Source organism: Falco punctatus (assembly GCF_963210335.1).
Source record: "Falco punctatus genome assembly, chromosome: 17".
Lineage (NCBI taxonomy): Eukaryota > Metazoa > Chordata > Aves > Falconiformes > Falconidae > Falco > Falco punctatus.
The window spans coordinates 7,816,554-7,840,147 of record NC_137597.1 but is presented as its reverse complement, the minus strand read 5'-3'; the positions used below and the strand labels follow the sequence as shown (position 1 = coordinate 7,840,147).

At 52.0% G+C, this 23,594-nt stretch overlaps 1 protein-coding gene across 4 annotated transcripts in view; it reads right to left on the bottom strand.

The window, feature by feature from the left end:
- Nucleotides 1-21,312, bottom strand: part of MAGI3 (membrane associated guanylate kinase, WW and PDZ domain containing 3) — a 92,780-nt gene extending 71,468 nt beyond the window's left edge. The window contains exon 1 of one of the 4 annotated variants that reach the window (XM_080367803.1): nt 1,823-21,312. In XM_080367803.1, the coding sequence (XP_080223929.1) occupies nt 1,823-2,144 (322 nt within the window). In that variant the 5' untranslated portion in view covers nt 2,145-21,312. The remainder of the gene's footprint in view (nt 1-1,822) is intronic. The other 3 variants (XM_080367804.1, XM_080367801.1, XM_080367802.1) reach the window with 3 other exon arrangements.
- Between the last annotated feature and the right edge of the window lie 2,282 nt (nt 21,313-23,594).

Sequence of the window (23,594 nt, the reverse complement as noted above, 5' to 3'; positions counted from 1 at the left end):
GTCCCAATGGTCTTCTGGACCCTTTCCCTACTAGCACCATGTCCTACACCACTGATGATTTAAGGAATGGGCAACACAGTGCTGTTTAGTGCTTCATATTTGGAACTCCTAATGAACATCACCCAGCTCTGGACCTTTTCTACTATTCATTGCACCAATTTCTTCTGTATCTTTTCTGCCAGTTTTAACTTGACAGTTTGAGCCATCTCTGTTGTGGAAAGTCCCAGTACAGGAATACCCCTATTACCCTCCATAATAAACACAAGAAATCCCTTTGATCTCCTAACTGTAGTTTTTATCTTCCACAAGCTTTCTCTTTTTAAAAGGGATTTACAATTATTTCCTATCTTCCTCAATTTTTTTTAATCCTCTTATTTTGCATTTAACTTGCAGCTGTTTGTTCTTTTCTATTTTCTTCATTAAGACAGGATTTCTAATTTTGGAAATAAAGACATCTTTCAAAGCTTACCAGGCTTCTGTAGGTGCTTTTAAGGTGTGGGCTTGTTTTTCTTTTGTTTTGTTTTTTAATTTGTTTAGCAAGTGATATGTATCAGGATCAACTGCACAGTTTTTAGATGACTTTTCATTACTGGTCAAACAAGGAAAATCTGATTTAAAATACGTGTCACTTAAAGTCAATTAGCAACCCAGCAGTTACGAAAGAAGCACAAGACAGGTGTCAAACAAAGAAACTGCGTTAGAAATCGCATCAGAAATACTGCTGTCAGTTGGGATTCAGATAAAAACGGTTCCACCGGAGACAGTTTCTCTGTAACGCATCACGCTTGCACTGGACCGTCTGACCAGGAAAGCGGTAAATCTGAAGCTCATTACACTGAATCATCGGCTCATGTGACTGCAGGTACCACTATTCAGCATTAACTTGACATCTGACAGGCACGTTGATGAAATAGATTTTACCGCAAGGATCTGGTATCGTTAGTTAATTAAAGGGCACTGCAAATTAATCTAAATGTACGGAAAAAGAGCGCCCAGAGTTTGTCCTCGGTGTTTGTCTTTGGCAAGTCAGTAACCAAACAGGGCACAGTGACGGCACGTCGCCAGCCACGCTCCCGCCTCCGCGGTCCCGAGCACCCAGCGCCCGCCCGGCTCCGAGCGGGTCACGGAACCCCGGGGCACCGCCTCCTCCCGCTGCCGAGCCGGGACGGCCGGTGCCCAGGCGCCAGCACCGGCTGCCGCGCACACCAGCACGGCGGTGGGTAGGGACCCCCGGCAGCCCCCGGAGCCCCTGCTCGGCCCCGGGAGGGCACAGCCGCCCCGCCACACGCCAAGCACGGCGGCGCGACAGCGGGAGCCCCGGGAAGCGCTCGGGTTCCGGAGCCGGCCGGCACGGCGCGGGGCGAGGCGGGCGGCAGCGGCTGGGCACCGGGCCCTCCCCCGCGGCGACAGGCGCGCCCCGGCACCGGGACCGAGCCGGCGGCCCGCGACGGCCACCCGCTGCCTAAAGCCGGCGGTCCCCGACGGGCCGGGGGAGCGAGCGCCGCCCCGGGGCAGGGCCGCGCCGCCGGGGCCCCGCGCAGCCCCACGCGGCGGCGAGGCCACCCCTCCCGCTCCCCGCCGGTCGCCCCGTTCGGCGGAGGCGACCGCCCGCGGCGCGGGAAACTTTCCCAGCCCGGCAGCCGCCCCCCGCGCCCCGCCGCCACCGGACGAGCGCTCCCACACCCCGCCGCGGCCCTCCCGCCGCCCCGCAGGGCGCCGGCGCGGCTGGGCCTACCCGCGGCCGGCTCGGCGGCGGCGCGGGCAGCGGCGGGGCGGGCCGCGGGTCCGGCGGGCGCGGCGCGGCCTGCGGCGCCCGGCTCACCTGGGCGCACGGTCTTGAGGCGCACGGGCTCCCTGAAGTGCCGCACGACGGCCAGCGTGTCGCGGTGCGTGAGGCCGCTGACGGGGGTGCCGTTCACCTCCAGCAGCACGTCGCCCGGCGCCGGCGCCTTGCCCGAGAGCAGCGCGGGGCCCGGCGCGCCCTCGCCGCCCGGCAGCAGGCGGCCCGCCAGGTAGGGGAACTCGCCGCGCTCGGCGCCGCCGCGCAGGAGGTCGGGGTCGGGGCCCGCCGGGCCGCCCCAGGAGACCACGCACTCCTGCACCTTGCTCAGCCAGTGCCGCTTCTTCCGCAGCGTCTTGGACATGCCGCACCACGGGGCGCCGCTGCCCGCCCCGCGCCGCCGCCGCCGCCGCTCCCGCCCCGGCCGCGGCTGCCGCCCGACTGCCGCCCCGCCGCGGCGCCGCCCCGCCCGCCCGGCCCCGCCGCTGCCCCGCCCCGCCGCGCGCGCCCCCGGCCCCGGCCCCGGCGCGCGCCCCCGGCCCCGCCACGCCCCCGCCGCGCCCTACCGGCCGCGCTGGCCACGCCCCCCCTGCCGCCGGCCCCCGGGGCGTGGCTAGTGCCGTCACGGGCAGCGCGGCGGCCGGCCCCGGGCTCCGGCGCTACGGCCGGGCAGGGCCTCGGCTGCCCCCGGCCCTGCTGGGCGCTCCGGCCCCGCGCCGCCGGCTGGGTGTGGCCCTCTTGGCCGGGAGCAGCCCCGCAGGCGGGGCCCGCCGCGGCCGGGGTCTCGCCGCAGCCGGGAGCCCCCCTCGGGCAGGATCTCCCGTCAGCCAGTGCCCCCTCAGCCAGGAGCCCCCAGTCAGCGCCCGCCTCAGGCAGGCTCTGCCCTCGGGCAGGCTCCCCCCGGCCAGGAGCTCCCCTCGGCCAGGGCCAGGCTCCCCCCGGCCAGGGCCAGGCTCCCCCCGGCCAGGCCCACCTCTCCCAGCCAGGCCGTGCGGTGGCAGCAGTTTGGCGAAACCCCGCTGCAGAGAGGGCCGCCGTCCCTGCGCCATGCTGCCCACAGCTCCCTGCATAGCCTTCACTCGGTGCTGAAGTGGGCTGTGCGCGCACCTCTCTTCCAGCTACTTTCCCTTTTTGCTGCCTTTCCTTTTTGCGTTTACTGCCAGCACAACCGGAGCGGCGCAGAACGCCACTCTCCGCATGGCTGCCGTCGCTGGGGCCAGTTGGTTCAAAGCCAGCTTGAGCGCGCCAGGCCAAAGCAGAGGTGAAAGTGATGGCTGTAATTCAGATATACCCATGAAGGTGTTTTTGCAATTGGAAAATACAAATCCAGCGTGTTTGCTCTCCACATGAGCTTTTTATTTAGCTGTGTATCAAAGATGTCAGTGTAGCAATTAGCTCATGCCAGGTACAGATTGCACACCAGGTACGCGCTATGAAAATCACAGCATTTGCATTTGGGAGCATAGCACAGCAGTTTAACAAATGAAACACTAAAAACTGCTAACCACAGGAAAGTTCATTCAAAATCAACATCACCACTGTAAAAGCTGAAAATCAATCCTTTGAAACCTTTATGGTTCAAATTGCAGATTTCTCTGCCCAGTCATTTTAAATTGTTTTTCTCTCACCCAGAGGCTGAATTCCCACTACAGATCTTTTTTGACATCTACTGTGTTTTAGGAGTGTCTTGAAGGCTCCAGCTGTGCCCCGGGGGTTGAGGTCCTTACCAAGCAGTGGGGCTGCATTAAAACCGGAGTCCTGAAAAGGTGTAGCATTGCCATTGTTTGCAAATAGAGAGGTGTGACTTTGCATAACTCAAATACTTTCCTTAGCATAGGCCGAAATGAAAAAGCCGTATCTTCAGAGTCCCAAGAATGTTTGCTGAGTTGTAAAACAATAGATTTTTGTTTCCACTGCTGTGTTCCTGTGCTCACCTCAGTTTGCACAAGAGAGCCCCTTAAAACTATCACATTTCAACACAATGTTTTGCAATGGTAAACAGCAACAAGTGGTTAATTTCTGTGTAGTAAAGAAACCACGAAGAAACCTGCACCTTACAAATACCTGTAGCTTCTGCTACTAGATATTTTCCAGTTCTCAGAGACCCCTCTACCTTTAAGGCCTCTTAGTCTATGACTTACATCAGGGGTCCTCAAACTACAGCCCGTGGGCCGGATATGGCCCCCCAGGGTCTTCAATCCGGCCCCTGGTACTTACAGACCCCGGCACCCCCACCCCCGCCAGGGGTTGTGGGGGGGAAACCAAGCAGCCGCAGATGGCTGCCTGCCACTTCATCCACCCGCCGGCCCCCTGGTTAAAAAGTTTGAGGACCCCTGACTTCCATAGCAGCTATTACCAAAAAAGCAAGAATGTTTCCAAAGAAGATAGAAGAACGCCAATCTTATAGTAAAGCTGTGCTTGATGGGGTAAAACAATGTAATCTAAACTTGTCTGGGGACATTACCCAAATGCTCCCCATACATCCGAGGTGTATGCTCCCCCTTACATCTCCGGCACTAACGGAGTTGCAGCCAGCGCAGGTTTAGCTCATTGTGTTCGGTGCTGTTCGAGGTACATGGGGCTGTCTGCCAACAGGTGTGGAAAAAACTGCCAGTGATAAATTTGCATTCACACTTGCAGAATGGAAGCAAGAAGGCTGAAAGCATTGTGGTGCTCGTAATCGGGACATTAAAAGGGACACTGTCACATGATTTAAAACCAATCTTCAATATTTTGCACAGGAATTGTGACACCAGGCATGATCCATAATTTATGAGCCACTGACAGTGGCCTGTGCCAGGCGTTACAGAGAACACATGCAACTGTATGTAGACAATGTGGACATCTCAAGAAGACAAGCATCCTTTTGGCTCCAGGGCCAGCAGTTGATCCATCCCCTTCAACAGAAGGCTCGTCCGCCCATTATCTTATGAAAACGCAGCTCAGTCTTTTCACTGGCTGAGACTTTCAAACGTTGGTGTGAGATCCCCACTGTGTTCACAGACCTGAAACAAGGGACAGCTCCAGAAATGCTGAGCTCGACACACTCGCTAATAACAAAAGCAAGTCACAAAGCTGCTGTTCTTTCAGTGAAAGTCCTGTTGTCTTTAACAATATGCTTCAATATAAACTTGAAAGCCAAAAAAAGCTGCCTAATCCTCTGCACATTTTATGAAGCTCCCCACCTCCACAGTGCTGGGAAGTTATGCAGGCTGGTTGTACATCGTATGGACGATAATCTTCTTCTGGAGCTGCATGTTTACCTTTCAGTCTTATTGTATGCTGAGAGAGTCAATGGCATTGTTGAATGTATTTACTTTTTCAGTATCGTTTTTCTAATCCGCTGTCTCCTCTTCAGCACCCTGGGTGCAGATGCACTGGCACCGTGTGCAGACCCAGGAGATGGGCGAAGCCTCCCTCCAGTGGCAGCCGCAGCCCGCAGGGCTCCCCGAGGCCCTGTCCTGGGCTCCCCGCTCTCACCTCTGCTGGTCACTGCACCTTTCAGGAGTGGGCACTGCTGGAGATCGGGGCAGCCCCCCTGCCACCATGCTGTTTTGGGGTAGCCCACACCACGCAGCACACCTCACCCCACAGGACCTCCTTTATTTCTCTGTCATGAGCAAACTTTGAAACATGAGCAAACTGCTTGGGAACCAACAGTTCTAATTCTCATTTATGCCACATGATGACAAGTATGTTCGTCCTGCTTTCCTTTCTCCTTTGCAAGTACGCATTGCAGCTCATAGACACATGAAGTGTCTGCAACCACCTCCAGTGATCAGAAGGAACGTGCTCTGTACTGTCACCAGCCCCAGCCCACCAAGGTGTGAAGAATTGTGTGTTTACTGAGCACTAGCATTTGAAATCTCAGTGAGCTAAAAGGGGCCATCAAAGAGACATCAGTGCTCCAGTGTCTCCAGTTCATCACCTGCCACGGCAGCTGCCATCCCTCTCTTGTTGTTGGCATCAGCACATGTACAGATGCCATGAAAACAGGGCGCTGAACTCTGCCACATCAGAACTAAGGAAATAAACTGCTTCCAGGCAGTGCAGCTTCTTAGCAGGCAGGGAAGCAAAGTTTGTTTATCACACTGCCAAAGTTCAAAGGCAATCAAAACAGCAAAAACATGTCAGAGTGCTGTTTAATTAGAGCTTGAAGACACACATTCTCAGAGAGGACAGAAAAGGAATTGTGGTGTTACATTTTGACTCCTCCAAAGTCCTTCTAGTGCCCAACACTAGCAGTGCAACTGTCTGTGCTACATGCAGCGCCTCAGTCCTGTGCTTAAAGGGAAGAGACCCAGGCAGCGGCAAATACACAACACATACACACACAAAACAGCAATTCCATCCTCAGCGAGGATGAAATGGAAGCAAGTTGCACCAGTACAAAGCAATGTGCAGACATTTATATGTGTAGAAGTGTGTTATTTTCTGTTTGCCCAGCAGCTGGGCACACAGCAGCTCCGACTGTCTCACAGCAATACTACCTGACTACAATGCTGTTAAAGCTTTTGGGAGTCAACCAGCAGTGATGGTTGACTGCACCGTGTTAACTGAAAACAAAAATAGTTTCCAGGGAGGAGCAGTGGGCACAGTGTTCCTAACAGAAGCACTCGTCTCAAACACCAAGTAACAAATTATTTAGCAAGCTACCTGCCTCTAAGGAAGCATAAACAAATCACAGTTGGGTAAGAGTGCTTCAAAGCCAGACACCTGCTGTCCTGTGGACAGACACATCCAGGACTGTCTATTTGAAAACTGTGTGACCCTAAGATACAGTTATCTGAAGGCAAACTTTTAAACATGTCATAAATTAACTTGTACAAGAGCAAAAGCTGCCATGCAAGCAGATCTTACCAGGGAATTTTGTCCAGCTCCAAAAAAGCTTAGAGAATAAACTCAAGTCTTAACAGTGATCTGTGTCAGCCTGGGCTGGCTCATCCCTGGTGTCTGGACTCCTCACCTGGGAACAGAAAATGTATCAGCCCCAGATAGACCAGGATGAACAAATGCTTCGCCAATACAAAGTTGCTCCATAAATCTGCCTGTATTTGATACACACATTGCCATGGCCTGCAAACAAAAGGCAATACCAGCAAGAATGGCATTCATGCAGCATTATGTCCTTCTCTCCTCTCTCTCCCCGCTTCCACAAATAAAAAACCACCCTTGAGCAATGCAGGGCAGATATTAACTAGTGATCATTACATACGATAGACCTTGAATGTCTCATAAATAATCACACAAAATTTTCAAACAGCAGGAGCGTTGGTCTGGGAATTTACTATGTTTTGACCAAGATTTTACAGGAAATTAATTCAAGTCAGATCCTCTGTATGCCTCAACTTCCCGGATGCACATTCAGCAATATTTCATACCTGAAACACCATAAATTCCCTTAAACTAATGCTCATAAAATGATAGAAACCTCCACAGAAGGAGGCTGTGTATAGACAAATATCTGCAATGGAGACCACAAAAAAAAAAAAAAAAAAAAAAAAAAAAGACACCAAACGATTTGCCTGCTTGATGCAAGCATCTGCCATCAGGTTAAAAGCTTGGACAACTGAGCTGTGTTGTACTTGCTTTGCACAATGACAGCAGTGTTTAGTTATCCTCAAGCTGACAAAAAAAAAAAGGGGGGGTGGTGGTGGGAAGAGAACAACAAACAAAGCACTGCTGAAAGAGTAGAAATAATTTCCATCAACAGGTGTAACACAGATACGTACAGAGCACACAGTAATATGTTCTCAAGCACTTTTCATCTACTTTGCTTTCTCCCGTGCAGCTCACCCTCAAGAGTCAAAACTTCCATAATAATAATAAAAAAATAATAACTACAGAGATTGCTCCACATACGCCTGCTGCCTGTGCGGTTCCTTGCTGCTGTAGCTTTCTGTGTAAGAGTTAACAAGACGAACTAAGAGGACTTGTCAAAGTGAATAAAGAAGCAGCCTATGCAAATACCCCTCAGCCTCTTGCTCTGGGGCACACAGGAAACATCTGCAATGCAATGTGATCAAGCACTGCAGATGTGGATGAATGCAAAGTGAGGATAAATGCCCAGTCAAACAGTGAACTGAGAGTCACGGAGTCATACAGAATCACAGCTAAGCATGGGTTTGAAGTCTACATTTTGGATTGAGAGCCTAAAAGCAGTAATGGAGCGTTTAAGTCTAGATCTAAAGTTTAGTGCTTTGCAGAAAAATCAAGGCTGGAGAAAACCAGTGGGATGCTCTGACGTGGCATGGGGAGACAAGCAGGACTGAGGGGCTGGAGACTAAGGATGCAAGCACAACATGACCAAGGGAGCGGCAGTGGCAGATTGCTCATAAATTCATCTGGGTATTTGCAGTCAGGGCACACTCAGGAAATAAATGCATATCCCAGCTCTTATTGCTGACCCGACCTCTGCTGGTCCCATCATTTGGTGCTCTCCCTTCTGCATCACTGAGGGATGTCCCCCCTTTGCCATACTGAGGCACTGGGACCATTTCACAAGTAGCCACAAGGCTTTTATCATTGGCCCGTGCTCTGTTACAGCAGAAGCAGCTGGATGCAGCCCTCGCTCATGGTTGTCACAGGCCAGCTCTCCTCCACGTACAGGACTGACTGGCAAAGACCAGGCGGTTTGCAGCGTGTGCCCTCAGATCTGACCACTTCCAAAGTCTGCTCATGCTGGCTTTATTGAGGCAAATCTTGACTCCTTCCAGCACTGCTGTACGCTGTATTGTTGAGGCTACTGCCAGCTCAGGAAGTACCTTTTGACTTGAACCAGACAACTCAGGAATTGAGAAAAAGGATTGATTTCTTGCTCTTTCAAGCTAAGCTTTTTTGTTTGTCTGCTTGCACACTGGAGGGAGAGCTTTTTGTCTATGAATCCATAATCACTCATAGGAACAGAATTACATGTTGCAAATGTTTCCTTTTAAACCAAATCTAATTCAACCACAGTGTGAGCTACTGCTTTTGGTGTGCTATTTAGACCATTTATCACAAGCAGCAGAAGCTATTGGTTTGATGATGGTTTACCCTGTTCATCATTTCAGCTATTTCTCTCCATTTGGGTGTGTTTCTGATCATCACTCGCTAAAATCCCTTGCTTGAACCTTCTCCCTGGTGTCAACCTACTTTACCAGCAGCCGAGTTAGCATCTGTAAGCGGTTCAGCTCTGTCAGTGGTTTTACATCTTCAATAGGATCTGAAATATCTGTAGCAGCCTTGTCAAGTTTTATAGCCCCGTTCACAGGGATTTGGGATAGCTGACGCGGTCCAAAAGCCTATCCTAGTCTCTGCCTGATAAATGTAATCCCCAGCTCCTCTCTGATTCCTGCTCCTTTTCACAGTCACTTTCTCTTGCCTAACCAGGTATCTGCTGCTTGAGCAGCTGGGGAAAGAAGGAGGAGCAGACCAAGCCCGTGGAGCAGCACTACAGGCACTCTGCGCCTGTACGCAGTCAAACTTCCCTGGAGAGCGCAGAAGGAAAATCCAGTTCCTTGAGAGCAGATGCCCACTCCTGTAAGTTGTTGCCTTCCAGGACCCCAAGAGTCCTACAGTCACTTGCAGGCCATACTAGAGCCTGCTCTTGTCTTTCAGAGACAAACCATTTCTATCGCAGCAAGGGAACTGGATTTGAACTGGTGAGGGAGGGCGTGGTGCTGTCCTGCCCTCTCCAGTTACACCCATCCCACTGAAAGAGGAACTGCTGGGGGGAGAGGGGGTTTGAGCTTCAGCAACACACTGACAGTTTTCTTTATTTCTAGAAAACAGGATGAAGGAGAAGTGGAGTGTTGGGACTGGAAAAATACGTCTCCTTCCCCTCCCGCCCCTCCTGCATTTGGAAGAAGAACTGGTTGCCTACCTCTGTGACCTGCAGCGTGCGCATCAGCCTTCTCCAGGGGCTCGCTCCCCGGTGTCCAGAGTGTGAGTTCAGACTAACACAACTGCCCTTTTGTTTTGCTGCTATTGTAGATGTAGCTGGCTTTGTCACTTTGAGGATCTCTTCCAACTGCACTAACATTTCAGAAAGCCTCATTTGAGCAAATAAACCTCACCCAGCTGAAGAAGGATGGCTGCATTCGTTATTCCTGGCAACACGATAATTCACATCTGGTTACATTACTGTACAAAGCTATATGATTAATACATTTCTTGTCTTTCCATGATTAGTATTTAAGCAGCAGCAATGGCATGCAAAGGTTTTTACAGACTTACTTAGAAAAGACTGTCCCCATTCTTCCTTTTTTAATGTTAATAATGTAGTTAGAGTCTCGGTATATCTGTCATAAAAATACTATCAAAGGATCCAAGATAAGTGCAGAATTATTTGCTGTTTGGAAAATCCAGACACATCACAGAAAGCAATAATAACACAAAATAACTTTGATAGAAGTTTTAAAGAAAGCTTTTTTTACAGCCCAAGCAGTAATTACAGCTCATATTGAAATAAGCTCCTTGCAAGTGCGTTTAAATTAATTTACATTTTAGTACAAGAAATCAAGTAACGCACTCTGACAGAACAGACTTCACCTCAAGGGAGGGGTTATCCAGGTATCGCTGCTATAGATTAAGAACTTGGCAAGAAATATACCTATGGTTCAGAGGAGGTCTGTAGAGAGCCTTCTGGCCCCTCTGTTTTGCTCCTCAGCAAATGGCAAGACCATGAGGTGATGGAAAGGGGACTCCAAGGCTTGCACGGGCAAAGCCCTCCCCAGGCTGCCCCCCTGGATGGATGGCACAGTTTGGCCATGAGAGTGCTTGCCCCACACAGGACCCTCGGCGAGGGGGCAGCGGCTCACCGCCACACTTCAGGGCGCTTGGGGATCTTGCGCCCAAGCGGGTGCTGCCGGCAGCACTCATGGACGCCAGCCCTGGCTGCCTCCTGCCCCTCCGAGTGGGGATGTAAGCGGCTGCTGCAGCTTGCCCAGACCTCCCCGAGCTCGGGAAGCGAAGGTGTCCTTATTTTCCATGCCCCCCGTGGCAACCTCGCTGTGAGGTGCAACGGCTGAGCTCCCACCAACCGAGAAACAAACTGCCATTCCACCGCACCATGTTCATTTCCTAGATTGGGTTTCTCTGTTTCCTCATGGTTTTCAGCACCTTTTAGAGGCAGTCTCAGATTCAGAGGCCTTTTACAAATGTCACTGTTCCTTGAAGAGCACTGGCGAGAAACCTGTAAATTATTTTTCTTTCCCCCCTTCCTGCCTATGCCCAGTCGTATCGTCCAGACAAAAATAGTACCGCTACATTATGATTTCCATAATTTGGGAATTACTGTTCTATTTTAATTCAGTTTTTAAATTATTGCTCTAAACACAGTGAGACAGATTTTCTAGATTCTTTTTTTTTCCTGGCAGTGTTTATACAGCAATACATGTCACTGTTAAACCAAAACCTGATTAGTGCTTCTGGGGTTTTGTTATCAGGCTAAAAACAAAGGACCCTTCTGAAATAAATGGCATATAATAGAAGCTTCATAGGTTTGCCATTATACTTCACCATTATCATTTAGAGGTAGTTTCTTTTGGAGTCATTAATGAAAAATGACAATATAATAATCTCCAAAAATCACCATTCCAGCACCAGCCTTTCCTCCGACTTATACTTAAGATGTCAAAATTAATTTCTCTCTCAGAAAGCTGGGACTTTTCTTTCTTTGCTGATGGATCTATTTTACAGATATTGATTCTCAGCTTCCACAGCTCAGCTTGACCTCTCCGTGAAGGACAGTGTGGTGGAGTACACGTTCTCCATTTTTCAATGTCAGCTCTCAAAACCAGCTTCACTAAGAAAGAAAAGAAAAAAAAAGAGAGTGACCTGCTGGTAGATGGCCCCTGTGGGCTCAGACGCTATCTGTTACCAACATACGGGTCGGGAATCATAGAATCATAGAATCATTTAGGTTGGAAAAGACCTTTGAGATCATCAGGTCCAGCTACCAGGGTCTTTCACTGGTTTCTGGATCATGATACGGTGCCTTTCATTTTTAGGTGAATGAGATAAGATACAGCAAGGACATGCAAAGAAGCAGGTCAAGGGCCCAGTAAAGGTGCAAAGACAACGAGCACACTGGCCAGGCAGTGCAGGCGCTGCAAGGCTGCAGAACTGTGCCTCGGAGATGCTGCAAGGGCTGCATGCTGGAAAGGAGGAGTGCTCCTCCTCTCCGCTCATGCTAGGCCAGCCTCAGTGACAGAGATCTGGGTATCCTAGAGGATGCCCTCATCCAATTAAACATTCATGTCCTCTTGCTTCTTCTCATGTATTTTTATTACTAACGCGTTTCTCAGCTGATAACACACCAGGAAATACATTATTCAGTCTGGCTCACTGACGGCACTGCTGGCTGTCTCCATTACGCTGACATCCTCCAACATTTACGAGCAGGGAACCTGGGATTCACTGTGCTGTGTCTGAGCGCCCTGGCAGAGTACGACCAGTGCCCTGGCACGGTGGGCAGAGGAAGGGAGAGGCAGCAGGATGGGACCAGAGCCAGGGATCCCTGTCCCAGCGCAAGCCCTGCTCCTCCAGCTCCCTGTCAGCCCCAGGAGACATAAGTGAAGCAGGAGGGGCTTTTGGGGCTGAAGTGCCACATGTGCTTCTGCCGTTACATTACAGAGCCTCTGCTGCCACAACAAATCCCTTCCTTTTCCCACATGTACCGTGAACATAGCAATTACCTTTGCGTCTCACAGGGGGGCTGTGAAGCTTAATTAATTTGTGGGTTTTGGTGCTTCATGTTCTCAAAATGTAGTGTATTAATTCCTTCGTTGCTTCACAGTTAATAGCATTATTTATTTGAGTTAGGGCAGGCCCCACGAAGCCTGTGTGATGACGGGTTCCTGATGCCGTATGGTGCACGGGCAGCAGTAGGAGTGGCCCTGGCGCAGGGGATTGGGGTGGGCTCGGGAGGTGCAGGTGGCTCCCCAGCACGTCCAGCTGCAGCATGGGGGTGCGAAGCCATAAGGCAGGACCTGGCCCTGCAGCATTAATCCCCTCCCGCAGCGAGGCCAGGGCTCCCCAGTGCTCACTCTGGAGGGAATCCCGCCTGCCTGCCCTGGCACAGCTCCCCACGGTCCCTGGCAGTGCGTGGACGTCGCCAAGCGGGACACGTGTCTGCTCTGACGGTGAGCCAGCATCTCTGCAGCCACAACAGGGACCGGCCCTGGCCTGGCACAGGCTCCCTGTCACCCACCAGTGGGCCTGGGGGAGACCCTCCCCAGGTGGGTCTGTGTCCGTGCATGCCTACAAGCCACAGGGTGGGGAGAGGCCACAGCGACACGGCTCCTGGTACCTGCGCGTGCTGCCGTCCGTGGGGAAGAGGACGTCCGTGTGTGGTGAGTGGGGTGGTACGAGGGGGATGCGGCGCCTGGAGGTGAAGCTGAACCCCTGCTTATCACAAGGCAACCTCCGTGCTCAGTTGCTTATAAAGACCTATGCAGACAAAATTTAAACAGGCCATTAAGCAGCACTCCAGTGGATTAACATTAGTCTGTCTCCCTTACACTGCAGGATTTGAAAATTCCTTTGAAGTTAGCGTATTAGAAAATCACTTTCCAAGCCATATAACTCTGAGCTTTAGATGTTTCCTAACTGTTCTGTGGTTGAGGAACAGCTGACTAATCCTTTAGGATTTAATGAGGTTAACTAACTTGCACGGCTTTTGTAGGGGAACTGTAGTTGGTATTTTGGTAGCAAACATGAAAAAAAATGACAATAAGTAATGTTCTGTAAAAAGCCGTTATGGGAGCATGGCATCATTTTGGTAACTTTTGTCAAAGCTGCTTTTTCCTTCAAGGAGCACAGGTAGGGATTCTGGTCTTGCTCAGCCATAACAATTAATAATGAACTAAAGGACTCTTTGTTTGTAACTCTCATTAAAGTCAGTAGGATTACACATTTCTGTTTGCTGGGTTAATATCTGGGTTTGTAGTTGGTTCTCTGGCTGCCCAGGGAACCCCTTCCACGTGCCAGGAGAGCACCGGCACCGTCTTCTAGCAGCCGGTGGCTGTTAGCAGCCGGGGCAGGTGGCAGAGCATGCCCAGCGCAGGGCTGGGACTGGAGCCTGCGTCCTGCTGCTTGACCAGCAAAGCCCAGGTCTGTCCCTGGCCAGGTGTGGCACCGAGCCCTCCGCTCGGCTGAGCGCTTGGGACAAGGACGACCCTGCAGCAAGCCGTCTCAGCACAGCTGTCTGTAATGGGCAGTCTGTTGTGCTGTTAGTGCTTCCCACACATTTATCCCCCTGCTCTGGGTTCGTTCGGCGAGGCAGCTGTGCCGGCCCGGGGCTGGAGCGCTGCCGAGGAGAAGGACAGCCGGTGACCGCTCTGCATCCTTCCCAGCTTGTGAAGCTGGCTGCAGAGCTGTGCTTCGGGTGCCTGGAGAATGAGCGATTAACTTAATTTGGTATTTACAGAACACACCGAAGTTGCACGTAGCAAGTTGACACATAAATTCATTAGGATGCAATTACAGTGATCAGAACTTAGGCTACTCAATTACTTTTAGAAAGAACATGTAATTAACTGCAGGTTCACATCAAATGCTGCCTGCTGCCATGAATTTGGCTCAGAGGATTGGCTTGCACAGGCAAACACCACAGTAGGGTTTTCCCAGAGCGCAGGCTCCTGGCTGGGAGATGGCAGGCTATCGGCAACGACAGCCAGGCAGGCAGCAACGGCTTGTTTTGTGGGAGACAAGATGAGCAGAGCTCTTGTCCATCACCTGACAACCCGGCTGACGGGGACAGAGCCTCTCCCTGAGAGAGAGCTTCAGACACCCCAAAACAGACCAGGCTCTTCGCTGCTGAAGGCATGGCTCTCAGAAGGCATGTACAGTAACATGTGTGGAAAGCGCATGAAGTGTGAGGCAGTGCTGCTGGCACTGACATCAGGTCCCAGGAATGACTTCAGATGAGAGGAGGCAGAAGAGGACCTTGCTGTTCAGCTAACTGCCCTTGCAAGCTGGCCCACACCACACTTGTGGAGAGCAGCAAAGGGGTGCAATGTGCACACTGGTGAATTTAAGGTTCAAAGACCGTTAAAGTGCCTTTCTAACTGAATACTCATTTCATTTGATTACCAAAACATCCTCATCACTTCCAAACTGCTACTCAGTTGCCGTTTCAACAAAGACAATTCAGCCTCAGCTGACAGTGCGGATTCAAGGCTCGTTTTCTTACATGGGAGGACGCGTGCAGCCCCACCGCTCTGCGTAACCAACGCACAGTCCAGGCTCTGTAGCAGCGTGGGAGCTGCAAGGACCAGGGCTGAGAGGGCACCCAGGTGCAGACAGCACATTCTGAGAAGCCCTTACAAGGGAGCCCCCCACCCCTGGGTGCACCGACACCTTGCTCATCGCCCCTTACCCAGGCAGTGCTGACACCTGTCCATGCGCAGGGCCTCCCTCGGTGCTGAAGGCAGAGTTTCACCAGGACCAGAAGCAAGACGAAAGCTGCAGATCCTGTTGGGATACAACAAAGCTAGTGCCCTACTCTTGTAGCACCTTGGCTGGAGACTGGGAGCGACAGCCTGGCCCATCAGCCAGGTCGGCAGCAGTGCTTGAGGAGCCCGCCCCAGGGGTAGCTCCTCTCCCCACCCTTCTTTGGGCAGCGATTTGGGGACTCACTGGTGTCCCCAGGACATTCCTCCTGCCCAGCCCATGCTTGCTCTTGCATCACATGCATGGTCATACTCCAGCTGCTCCCGTGCATGCTCGGCAGCTGTGGGAAAAAGGACAAGGAGCAGGAAAGCAGGAGGGTCCCCCATGCGGGACAAGTAACAGAGCTGTCCTGGCTGCCTCAGGGACGCGAGCCCAGCACACCGAGACCGTGTCAGGTGTTACAGCTTCTGCACCATTGCTGCCTGATGAATAAGCATCATAAATATTTATGAGTTATTATAGCTGCTTCGCAAAGATCTGCCTGTTATGGCTCATAGACCACAGTGGTGCTAGAAGAAAATAAAACTTCGTAAAACTGTTCACCTGTTGCTCATTTGTAACTCTCTCCTTCACTCACAGCAGCCTGGAGACAGTGGCTGGGGCTGTTCTGTAGAAGCAGTTTCCTCACCGTCTCTTCCACTTGTGAATTATTTCATGGGATGACCTCTTCTAATAACAAAAGTGGAAAACTTAGTGTGTCAATTAATAACTCAGTCACCCCCAGACCTTCACGGTGCCTGAAAAAATATACATTACACAAGTAAAAATCCCTCACAGAGCAGCAGCCAAGCAGGTGGCTGTTTAGGGGCTGTATGTGAAAAGAAGGAAGGAAAAAAAAGCGAGCAAATCTTTCAGGACACATGGGGTTCACAAAGCAGGAGAGGTGTGTGGGTGTGAGCAGCGTAACAGGACCTGGGAAATGTGGCAGAGTCCTGTATGTTACTGAAGTTAATTTGATTAATGGTCGTCCCTCAGGCCCCAGGGCAGTGCCTTGGGGTGCCAGAGTCCTTTCTCCCCACTCCCGTCTCATCTGTTCGGGAGGAAGGCTTCTGCAAAGAGCCCAGGCTTCCCACATCTCATTTGCAACTGGACTTCTAACAGAATCCTACTGTCTGCCAAATAATAAACAAGAAGCCTTTATGCTGCAATATTCAGCTTATTGCAGAGAGCTTTATACAAAGCCAAAATAGTAGGTGATTTAAGAAGTAAGGTTGGGAAGGCAGCGCTGCCGATAGCTGTAGCACGTGGGTGAGCGCCTGCAGGAACACACCAGCGAGCAGTGCACAGGCAAGTCCTCAAACACAAACCCTATTTCCAGGCTTGAAGCCATCACTGGAGAGCTTTCATGTGCAGTGATGAAGGAAGGCATCCGAGGCATTACAGAAAATGCCTCATTACGGCAAAACCGTGCAACTCTGGATTTCATGGTTTACCTCTGGTCGGGGAGAAGCCTGCGAGCAGGTGCGGCGAGGCCGGGTGGCACGGCAAGGGCAGGACCAGCGCCCGGCAGCACCTGCGTTCTGTACCGGTGCGGAGCCGCAGGGCAGCCGTGCCCTTCCCAAGGCAGAGCAGAGCCAGACATGCTCACAGACTTCACAGGCCAGCGCCTGGGAACTGGGAGGCACCAAACCGGAGCAGGAGCCCATGCGCCAACTTGCAGGCAGCCGGAGCTGGGCTGGGGAGGCAGGAGCACCCCGGGGCTCGTTGCAGCTCTGTGTGGCGTTCCTGCGGGCGAGCCGGTGCTGGTGCTGCTGAGCGATTTATACACCACTAGCTCATGTACTTCCCTGCTGCATAATTCATACCTTTTTAGCAGAAGATAAAAACTTCACAACTGCTAATGTGCAAGTGTTTATTAACATGGAGACTGTCAGACAGACCTCGGATTTGGAAGGAGCTCTTGAGAAAAAGCCAAAGTCCTCTGTAAGCAGATATTTTTTGAAAGCTACTACCTGGTAGGTAACAGGCTCCAAGCGATTCTCTGGTGGCTGCTGAGCTGCTGCTTCATCTTGAGGCCCCTGAAAAACTTGGAGCATCATAGAAGCAGAAATAAATAAATAGATCTTTTCCTTTATGCAAGGCTGGGTGCTGGATGTGCCATATTGTTCGTGTTCCTCTCCTGCACAGTGGTAAACCAAGCACAGAGAGGAGGAGATAAGAGCATTCATTCCCACAAGGAACACAGATAGGATGAAAAACAAGTTTTAAGTCATGTTCTGTGCAAGGTTGTTTATAATGCCTGTGACTATTTTTAGATGTGGGAAATGAAGGGCTGCTAGCTGCAGAGAGCTTTTGAGGGTAGGTGCATATACATCACTGTCAGGTGAACAGGAGTGGAGACTTGGTACCCAGCAGCTGACACGGGGACATCGATGACCCTGTCTCTCCCCTTGTCTGGCAGCAGCCTGGGCAGGTGGCTCCACACACCCACTGCCCGGGTTACACCAACCTTCCCGGGGACAATGTCACTGCAATAAAACCTTCCCAAAGACACTGCTGGGGAAAAAAGGCAGTTTCTGGGTCTGGAGGAGGAGCGTGGCAAAGCCTGCCGTGCAGTGCACTGGGACAGAGGCATGCTCAGGCAGGATGGTTTGCAAGCAGGAGGCTGGAGGCAGGGTGAGGGCAGCTGCCTGCAGGGCTGGCCTCGGGCACAGGGATGGAGAGCCGTGTGGGAAATGCAGCGATATCCTCCTGCTCCTTCGGCAAGGGAAGGCAAGGGCAGGATGGGCAGCCAGCCCCTTCCCACCTCCCGCTCCATCGCTGGCACACCAGTGCACATTAACTCGGGGATGCTGACAGCAGCTATTTTGAACAGCCTCTGACACAGTAAAGTGAGAAATCAATTCCCAGAGCCAGAATTTCTCTCTCTAGCATTTTGGAGAGATTTGAGGCCACCCAAGCTCATGTTGTAGGGTATCACTGCGGTGCCTTGACTGATCTGTACCTTTGTAAAGAGCCTTCCAATGGCCCCTATCAGGGTGAGCCCAGCCAGCGTGATGCAGCACTTCGCCGTGGCATGGCTCAGCTCCCACAGCTCAGTCCCCGCTTACCTGCGGATCTGCTCTGTCATTTCCTGGAGGTTTGCTGTGTGTTCGTCAAATTGAATGGGATTAAAAAAGAAATGAATATCATAAATTCTCTAAATGAGTTGGATCTATAAATGCTTCCCTGGCACCACTAGCATACTGTCAATATATATAACGTTATTTAAATAATAAGTTAACAACTTTAGCCTGCAAGTTAAAATATCTTATTGAAATATATGCTGATTACAAGGCAAATGTCTTTGCTCTAATTATCTTAATTATGGGCTTTTAATGGCAAGAAACTGTAGAAATAAAAACACACTTAAATGGCAGCTTATAATGGTGATAGCTGCACCTGCTAGCACTTCCACTGTGTTGTCAGGGTAATTAACACACTGATTCTTGTTGAAGACGAGGAGAAGGGTGGGTTTGCAGGGAGGCTGGCTGGCTGAGGAGTGTGTACACACATGCCTGTCACGTGAAGTGACGGTGGCAGCTTGGGCAAACTTAGTTCAGCATCCCCGTTTAGCAGCACTTACCCCATGGATACAAAATGCACGGGCTTTGCTGCGGGGTGCAGAGAGCAGCTGCTTTGGAGGCAGTGGAGTGGGAGCATGTGCCGGAGCGATCTGCTGGGTGCTGCGGCACGTTGGGATGCTCATCAGCCGGTGCTCTCCCTGCAGCTTGCCCACCCCCGACTGCCAGCCCCTGTGCTCATTCAGGCAGATGCCTCCGACCGTAGCAGAGCCAACTGCCACCAACCCTGCCCATGGCCAGCTCCATGTGGCAAGGTGATTACTTAATTAATTTATCATAATTTTGTCCTACCTGGCTGGAACACCGACGCGAGTGCTGTATCCCTGGAGGAGGATTTGCCATGGACCAGCTTGGACGGGGTCCGTCTGCTGTGCCTGCTCTGCAGGTGGGTCCGACAGTGCCAGGGCAGGGGGCTCCCTGTGGCAACAGGCACGTGCCTCCTCATAAGGGCACGGAGCTTGGTCCTGGGTGCCGGGACACTGGACAGGGCCATGTCCAAGCAGAGGACTGATGCAGGTCTCTGTTTCACAGCAGATGGGCAGCAGTTCCCTTTTCCGCAAAGAAATGCAGGGAAGGAGAATTAATTTCCATTTGCTCTGGTTCAGTACCAGCGATTGCATTCAACCTTTTGGGCTCCTGACTGCATTCCCATTGCCTGTACCTGACAAACTAATGAATTTCTGTTGATTACTTGTCTGTGCTGTCTGCTACCTTTATTTTATTCTCATTTTAGCTCCTTATCTTTCTTCACACTCTTTTAACTTCAGCCTGTGAATAGCTTCATCCTTTCTAAGTGAGGTGGTATGCTTCTCACGGGCTCTTTCTTATCTCTGAGAGCACAAGAAGTAATCACCCACTTTGTCCTATTGCTGGGTGCCACGCAGCCCTCTCAGGGACACGGGATTGAACTCACGGGAGAATAATACCTGGTTGATTAGCAGATAAAAAAGCCCCAGCAACAGAAGCCAGAGCTGAGGGCTGATGCCTGCAGGCCTTCCTCACTGCATCGCCATCCTCAGCAGCCTGGCTGCTCCATCCCTGGGGCGCTCCCATGCCATGCCATGGCAGGTGGGAGTCTCCCGATGGCTGCCACATGGGAAAGCGGACAGGAGACAAGCCACGCACGTGCAGAGACACGGGCTTCGCCCTCGTGCTCGTGTGCAGCCATGTGAACTAAAGCAGCGGTGCTGGGGGCAGAGGCTCAGCGGCAGCAGCAGGGGAGAGCGATCCCCTCTCTCCCCATCACTGGTGTCACTGGCAGAGCCTCCCCTGGGGCACTTGTCAGCAGGAGGGGTCTGCTGGCTCCTGCCATAACCTGTGATGGTGCTGGCATGGCTTCTGCAAAGCATAAACCAAAAATAGATCAGAAACAGGTTTTATTTACTCTCAGATTTATGCAGGCATGACAGTTTTTGCTCTCCAGCTGTGCATTAACCTGCATAGCCTGGGAACATGAAGTTGTGCCCAAACAGTTGAGATGGTACTATTTCAGATTGGATTCCCGGTCTCCCGACTGCAAATTACGGGACTCCACTTCTTTTCCAGCATTTGCTGAGTAACCTGCCCTCCTGCCCCATCTCTGGTTTATTCTTGAATTACCACAGGTACTTAACACGAGTCAGAAAATCTCAGCACTACCTGTTTACACTGAGCTGAACAGGGACATTATTTTTCCTGGCAAGGTGTTTGAGCAGAGCATGAAATCAACCATGCAAAAGATTAAGTCTGTCATTCAAAAAAAAAAACCCAAACCCACCATGTTGAAACAAATGCAGCAACGACACTCACGGCCTGGGGCATCACTGATTTTGTCCTCAATATGAGCATTACAAACTTTTTAAAGGCTCCTACAGGTCATTTATCAACATCACATCCTAGGAAAGAAATTCCCCAGCGCTTGCCCTCAAGCTCCTGAGCTGCACCGCTGACAGCAGGAGCAGGGCTGGTGCCGGCGCCGTGGGACACCCACAGCCAGTGTCAGCCGTACACTGGGCCATCGCACCCGGCTTGGGACCACCAGCCCTGGCGATGTGCCGGTGGCAGCGTGGGAGCTCTCTGGGCCAGCTCCCTGCGGAAGGAGTCGGTGGCTGTGGCTGCCCCGCTTCCCACGGGGCTCCTCGCGGAGGCTGAGGTCGGTGAACGCTGGTGGGCTGTGGGGGGTGCAGGGTAGACCCCCGCCTTGAGCCTTGCTTTGCCCACGCGTGGCTGCCTCCCTCTGTGCCCAGAAGGTGACGGACACCCCAAAGCGTCCTGCTGCCTGCTGCTCATGCCGGGCTTTGACTTGAGGACACACAATTGCTGCACCAGGAGCCGTGGCCCTCACGTTCATTTCTCCTTAGATAATTTACCTGGCTGAAGTGCAGCCGCAGTGACTAAACCTTAGCCTAAGAAATGTTGTAAGCTTGCAAAATACTGTTTACTACACTAAAAACAGGGTTTTCTGAAATATCATGGGGAATTTTCAAGCTCCTTTCACAAGCAAGGCCAGAAGTCAGTTTTCATCAGTGAGACCCCAGCACTGACTTTGTGTCTGATATCTGCAGTACTTTGTGCTGTCACATTGTTCGTTTGAATGCCGAGCACCCTGCCTGGTTCTCAGCATGGCGTGGCACTCATTTGCTTCACGTGCCTTCAGAAATGCCCCCTGAAAAGGGTCTCTCTCTGCACACAGCCTTGCAATGTATTCTGAAGAAAAGCGAGAGCAGGCTGGCAGGCAGATTTCAGGTTGCTTTTCTTTTCTATCTGGACATATGGATACAGGAAATCTTTTGAGACCTCGAAGAGGAAAAGTGCCTCCCTTTGAATTCCTAAACCGACAGTGTCTCTAAGAATAGCCTCCGAAGGGAGAGGGAAGATGAATGACATGAGGAATTCAGCACCTTTTCTTACTGTGCAGTATTCTTGAAATTTTAAAAGTAAAATACCATGCAGAATTAAGGAGAAGGAGAATAGCCAGTCACTCTGAGGACATTTGGAGGAGTGTGCTATTATGTAAAGTGAGCCAGGGAAAGGTTAGCAAATACCACTGCTTCCCTGGGGAGCCCTTCTCTTGCAGGAGTCATTAGTGCATTGGCAGGATAACAGATCCTCTCCGCTAATTCTCTAGGTCATAAGCAAATTAAGACAGAAAAGCTGATCTGCTATCAATCTACATTAGGCACAGCTGACCAGCTCACCTGTCTGGTAGCCGCTGTTTTACAGAAAGGTTAGGACTGGAAATACCAAAGTCTTGTCATTAAACCAAGCAGGTTTTCCTCTTAGCTCGGTGGGGCTGGTCAGGGGGCACTGGGAGGTTACAGGGCTGCAGGATCAGGCTGCTGCTGGCATACCCTCGGGTGGGAGCACTCACCGGGTACATGATTCCCGGCACTCCAGGACTTCCGTCGGTGCTGTGTTGCCTCTTTGAGAAAATCCGTGGCTGCGGGGTTGCAGCCGTGCTCCGTGGCTGGGGGCTCTGGGGAGCGCTGGCTCGGTCTGCTGGGACCCGGCGGGGAGAGCTGCAGTTCAGCGAGCTCCTGCTCAGCTCAAAAACTTGATGCCAGCTCATGCTAGTGCGGTTCATGATTTGGAATGGGACAGACAAGGAGAATGTTGTTCATGGGACATCGGAAACTGCATGCCTAGGTAGGAGCAGGTGAGGGAGGGCGGCAGGGAGACAGAGGCTTCCCTGGGAGCAGCCCAGGTCTCTCCCAGCGTGGGCACAAAGCGCTTTTAATAACCTGTGATAGAAACTGCTTGGTGAGATTAAAGCAACCCACTTGTGGGTAGGATTAAGCGCAGGTCTGGAGCTTCTCCCTCGCACGGACATACCACTGCTGCAGACGGGCACGGCGGCATGCAGGGAGAGCAATATCCTCCACCCACGCCGTCCCATGGGAATCACCCCCAATGTGAACACCAGGCAAGACCCTGGTCTCTGCAGGGATTCAGCCTCACGTTGTGTGCAGACGGGCTTTCACCGTGCCGGTTCAGCAGCAGGGAGGTTTGGTCTCTGCCTGCTCTGGTTGCCCTTGCCCCTTCCCACAGAAGCGGTTCGCTCCAGGAGCTGCGCCCAAACTTTGGGCCAATGGCCGTCTCGGCTTCTTGCCGTGTCTCAGACCCTCACCTTGTGTTGCAGGGTGAGCAGGGAGCCGGCAGGGCCAAGAGCCAGCTGGGACAGCCAGCCCCAGCCCCGAAAGCACCCTGCTCACAGTGCCCACCTGCCCTCCAGCCCCTGCTGACCCAACTGCAGCACCCAGGGCAGGATGGCTGGGGCAGCATGGGGAGCTGCACCCCAAGGGCACTGAGAGGAGCCCGGGACACCCCTGCATGGGACCCCCCCTGCAAACCCAGGGGCAGCAGGCACCGGCAGCTCCGGCCCCTCCCTGCTCCACCGGCACGGTGGCCCTTTGGGGGCCCAGGGAGGAGGCAGCACTGGAGAAACCTCGTGCAAGAGGTTTGCTGCACAGCTGCTTTTGTGCAGACATGCATGCTCTCCCTAGCTTTGGCTCTGCAAGTCATCTCATGCTCGAGCTGCGGCAGGACACAGCACAGGCACAGCAAACCTTGCGGAGCAGCAGAGCCAACTTCAAACAGAAACGCTGCCTGCGAAACCTCCAGAGTCATATTTGCAGTGAACAAAAACACCCACCCTCATGCAACACAGCATTTCAAATCCTGCCTTTAATCTCAGGTTCCAGTAACAACCTTCTCCCCATCCAATTACTTGTCTTACAATTGACATTGCAATATTAAATTCCTAAGAACTAAAGCGCTTTGAAAATATAACCTACTTTAAAGCAGACAAGATTTATAGTGGAAGTATTTACTTTCTA